At 40.0% G+C, this 2930-nt stretch overlaps 1 protein-coding gene across 1 annotated transcript in view; it reads left to right on the top strand.

Annotated features, from left to right (window-relative positions):
• Positions 1-2930, top strand: part of LOC143298887 (uncharacterized) — a 138456-nt gene that overhangs the window by 57584 nt on the left and 77942 nt on the right. Inside the window, exon 2 of the mRNA XM_076611898.1 lies at positions 1421-1585. Coding sequence (XP_076468013.1) covers positions 1421-1585 — 165 coding nt within the window. The remainder of the gene's footprint in view (positions 1-1420; positions 1586-2930) is intronic.

The following is a 2930-nucleotide window of genomic DNA, read 5'->3' as shown; positions in this document are numbered from 1 at the left end:
ACACACACACACACACACACAACACACACAACACACACACACACACAAACAAGCAACAACAAAACGAACAAAAAAAAAACACCGCATTTTGTCCTTGATTACACTAAAATCCACGCGCATCTCCTCTACAAGTGTTGTAACGCTAAATACAGAGACACGCGATATGTCCATTAGCAGTTCATCATACGGACACTGATGGATTGAACGTTTAAAAAAAAGTGTAGTATTATCATTCCTTAAAAAATATATATATATGAGAAGAGAGAATTCCTCACACGGACACACACACGCACACACACACACACACACACACACACACGTACCCCCCCCCCCACACACACACACACACGCGTACTCACACACGCGCGCGCGCGCGCGCACACACACACACACACACACACACACACACACAAACACACAGACCACACCACACCACCCCTGTCACACCAAAAAAGAAAGAAAAAAAAAAGAAACAGAAAATAAAACAGTAAAAATAATTATAGGGTTATGTTTCTGGATTCAGTATAAAAAACACAAAATTGTTTTAGGATACATGATGGAAAAAGAGATCCCCTAATGTTTAGCAGAATCAATTTTGATTTTTAGCGGCAGCTTTTTTTTTGTTTGTTTGTTCGTTGGTTTGTTTGTTAACTCTTTTTGAAGACGTTTCACTTTTCTCAATTTATATTGAAGTTACAGAATCAACACTTCAGGACGTATCTCTCTCCTGCATTTTTTTTTTTTTTTTTTTTTTTTTGCTCATAGATGGTTGTTTGTTTATTGATTTTGCCCCCCCACCCCCACCCCCTCGCCAATATGACACCAAGAATAATAATCATAATAATAGATACCTGTTGAGCGCTTTCCTTCCTTTAATGGAGAGCTTTATAATAATAATTTAAAAAAAACCCACCCAAAACAACGCCATTAAACACATACATACGCAAAAAATAACTTACAAAAAGAAGAAGAAGAAGGAGGAGGAAAAAAAACAAAAAAACAAAAACAAAAACAAAACGATTTAACGCACAAAAGTATAAAACAGAATCAATGATTACGCATATCCCAGTTTGCCTTTTAAATTATCTCTGTCTCTGTCTGTCTGTCTGTCTCTCTCTCTCACACACACTCACACACACACAGAGTTTGCATGGCTTATAACTACTGAATGTCATTAGAAAAGTATGATATAATAATAGCAATAACAATCACAACAACAACAACAACAACAACAACAGCAACAACAATTATTATTATTATTATCATTATTATTATTATTATTATTATTATTGGTGTCGTTGTTGTTGTTGTTGTTGCCGTTATCATTATCATTATTATTATGATTATTATTATTATCATCATCTTTATCATTATCATTACCATTGTCATAATCATCACTCTCCTGTCCACCCTATAACAGGCAGGTCAAAGGTCCGGCTCGCCCGACGGAGGCAGCACGAGCGTCAAGCGCGTGCACTACGTCGACAGATCACGTGACCCCTCGTCGCACGTGCGCCCGGCCTCGCCTGCCCTGTCTCCCACTGGGCCATCGTGGACACAGCACCCGCGCCCGCTGACCGCCGGGGTAAGGGTTATTCGTCTGGGTATCTGTGTGTTGTGTGTTGTGTGTTGTGTGTGTGTGTGTGTTGTGTGTGTTTGTTTGTTTGTTTGTGTGTGTGTGTGTGTGTGTGTGTGCGTGTGTGTGTGGCTCTGTGTTTGTGGCTCTCTCTCCCTGTGTGTGTATATATATATATGTGTGTGTGTGTGTGTGTCTGTCTGTCTGTTTTCTGTCTCTTTCTCTTATTCGTTGCTTTAATCATTCGTCTGTGTGTGTGTCTGTGTCTGTGTCTGTGTGTCTCTCTCTGTCTCGGTCTGTCTGTCTGTCTGTCTGTCTCTCTCTCTCTCTCTCTCTGTGTCCTCACACACACACACACACACACACACACACACACACACACACGGTCTCTACTTTTTACGCTCGAAAAATAAAATTTATTCAGTTCAATTCAGTTCTCTCTCTCTCTCTCTCTCTCTCTCTCTAAGTGCGTGATTGCAGGCGTGTGTTTGTGCATGGACTGGGATGGTGACCCTGTTATATTATGATATATCATGTTCTATGTTTAGTTTGTCATAATTGCGGCAGGTATAACCACTAAAAAACGATAATTATTCTGTTTATTTGACTGGACAACAAACACTTGATTTACTTTATATATTGTAGTGGTTGGAGTAGTAGTAACAGCAACAGCAGCAGTAGTAGTAGTTGTAGTTGTTGTTGTTTTTGTTGTTATCCATCCTACCCAATTTATCTCCCCACTCGGCCTTCAAGCAGTATAGGCCTGACTTTGATTAACCTTGCACAACAAATGCCGAAGGCTCATCACATCAAATTAACCAATCCCATAAGCAAGCAAATAAAGAGTTGTAACTCTCTCTGTGTACTGGATTGCACAACTTCAAGTCAATGCTGCTTATGCTACCCAGGTCTGTGCCAGTCTTGAATAAGAAGTAAAAGTATTATAAAAAAAAGAAGCTATTTTTGTGTTTGCTCATTTTCCCTGTCATTGCAACTGTGTGCACATGTCAATTGTTGGTATACAGACTGCGCGCAGGGCACCCTTTTTTTCTTTTTTTGTTTTTTTTTTGTTTTACTCACTCTTACTTGTTGAAGGGGGTGGGGGGAGGAGGCCCCTCGATGTGTTACCTGTGATGAGCCTCTCTCCCCTGAAACACGTGCTCCTTGACTGTTGGGTTCTGCATGACGTTAGACACAGAATTTACACGGCGGTTTCTCTGAAATGTCCCTCCGTGGACGCAGATGGACTTCTTGAAAGAAGTGAACACTTTTAATCAGATTGGAAGGTTTTAAACTATGGAAGGTTTTTTTTTTTTTTTTTACACTTTGAGTGGAAAGCTTAACACGGTGACTT

The sequence above is a fragment of the Babylonia areolata genome, chromosome 24 (genome assembly GCF_041734735.1).
Source record: "Babylonia areolata isolate BAREFJ2019XMU chromosome 24, ASM4173473v1, whole genome shotgun sequence".
Classification (NCBI taxonomy): domain Eukaryota; kingdom Metazoa; phylum Mollusca; class Gastropoda; order Neogastropoda; family Buccinidae; genus Babylonia; species Babylonia areolata.
The sequence above is the reverse complement of the archived record's forward strand: the minus strand, read 5'-3'. Positions and strand labels throughout refer to the sequence as shown.